This window comes from Kryptolebias marmoratus, linkage group LG2 (assembly GCF_001649575.2).
Source record: "Kryptolebias marmoratus isolate JLee-2015 linkage group LG2, ASM164957v2, whole genome shotgun sequence".
NCBI lineage: Eukaryota > Metazoa > Chordata > Actinopteri > Cyprinodontiformes > Rivulidae > Kryptolebias > Kryptolebias marmoratus.
Genome location: NC_051431.1, coordinates 244,499 through 245,836, shown reverse-complemented (window position 1 = coordinate 245,836; position 1,338 = coordinate 244,499). Strand labels below are relative to the sequence as shown.

At 44.3% G+C, this 1,338-nt stretch overlaps 1 protein-coding gene across 1 annotated transcript in view; it reads left to right on the top strand.

Moving 5' to 3' along the window:
- nyap2a (neuronal tyrosine-phosphorylated phosphoinositide-3-kinase adaptor 2a) overlaps positions 1 to 1,332 on the top strand; it is a 17,325-nt gene extending 15,993 nt beyond the window's left edge. Inside the window, exon 7 of the mRNA XM_037979281.1 lies at positions 242 to 1,332. Within this exon, the coding sequence (XP_037835209.1) occupies positions 242 to 460 (219 nt within the window). The 3' untranslated portion in view covers positions 461 to 1,332. The remainder of the gene's footprint in view (positions 1 to 241) is intronic.
- Positions 1,333 to 1,338: the final 6 nt, after the last annotated feature.

The following is a 1,338-nucleotide window of genomic DNA, read 5'->3' as shown; positions in this document are numbered from 1 at the left end:
GGCAGATTAACTCAGATTACCTCAGCAGGCAGATTAACTCAGATTACCTCAGCAGGTTAACTTGGATTAAATCAAACTAATGAACTAACTGAGATGAATCCAGTGACCTGAGTGAAAGGAATGCAGTCAGATGAATGTGACGACAGTCACTCACTGAGACGAACTCTGACGTTCCCAGCAGCTGGGTGCAGGTCTGATGTGATGATGATGATGATGATGATGAGCTGTTCTTCGTCACCAGATGCCGTGGCTCTGCGGAGACGCCACCATGATGGAGATGATTGAGAAGAAGAGAATTCTGTGTCGAGAGATCAAAGCTCGTCAGCGACCGGAGAAGAACCTGTGCAAACAGGACAGCATGCCCAACCTGCCCAGCTGGAAGAGGAAGCAGCCGCCGCCATATTCAGCCCCGCCCACTGCCTCCGGACACACCCAGGTTTTCTGGGACACCGCCATCTGAGACACAGGAGGAGGAGGAGCAGCGATTTATGTGGAACAGAAAAAATGAATCATGAAGTTACTTTGTGCAGTTCTTCAGTCATCTTCATTGAAGCTCAGAACCATGTTTTTCCCACGAACATCCACCGCGTCTGTTTGTCTTTCTGTACCAGTGAGGACACTCGTCAGCCTGAGGTCCGGACTCTGGGTCCAACCTGATCCAGAACCGCAGGTCCAAGTCTTCAGCCAGGCCTGAAGCAGCTTAAAGTCCAGACGTTCTCATGCTGGGGTTATCCCACCGAAGACACGTCTTTTCAGGTGTAGCAGAGATTCCTGTCGTCTTTTTCTTTGTTCCGTTTTTTTCATTTGTGCAGCAGAAAATATAAACTCCTCTGTGTAAAAAAAGACCGAACACGATGCTCAAACGTGTTTTTATATTTACAGAAGAAAGATGATGATGATCGTCTGTGTGAAGTGTAGTTGGAATGTGAATGTTTTTATATTATAAAAGATACTATTAAGATTAAAAAAAATATTTTAAAGTGAAAAATATTTTGGCAGGATGTTTGTTGGTTTGTTTTGACCTGCAACCCCAGAAACACAAAGTTTTCACTCCTGTTTGAAAACCAATTTCATTTTACTTCAAGAATCCTGTTTGACTCCAGTTTGACTCTAGTATGACTCCAGTTTGACTCTAGTTTGACTCCAGTTTGGGACAGTAGTATGACTCCAGTTTGACTTCAGTTTAATTCCACTTTGGGACTGTAGTTTGACTGCAGTTTGACTCCAGTTTGACTCCAGTTTGACTCTAGTTTGACTCTAGTTTGACTCTAGTTTCACTCCAGTTTCACTCCAGTTTCACTCCAGTTTGGGACAGCAGTTTGACTCCAGTTTGACTCT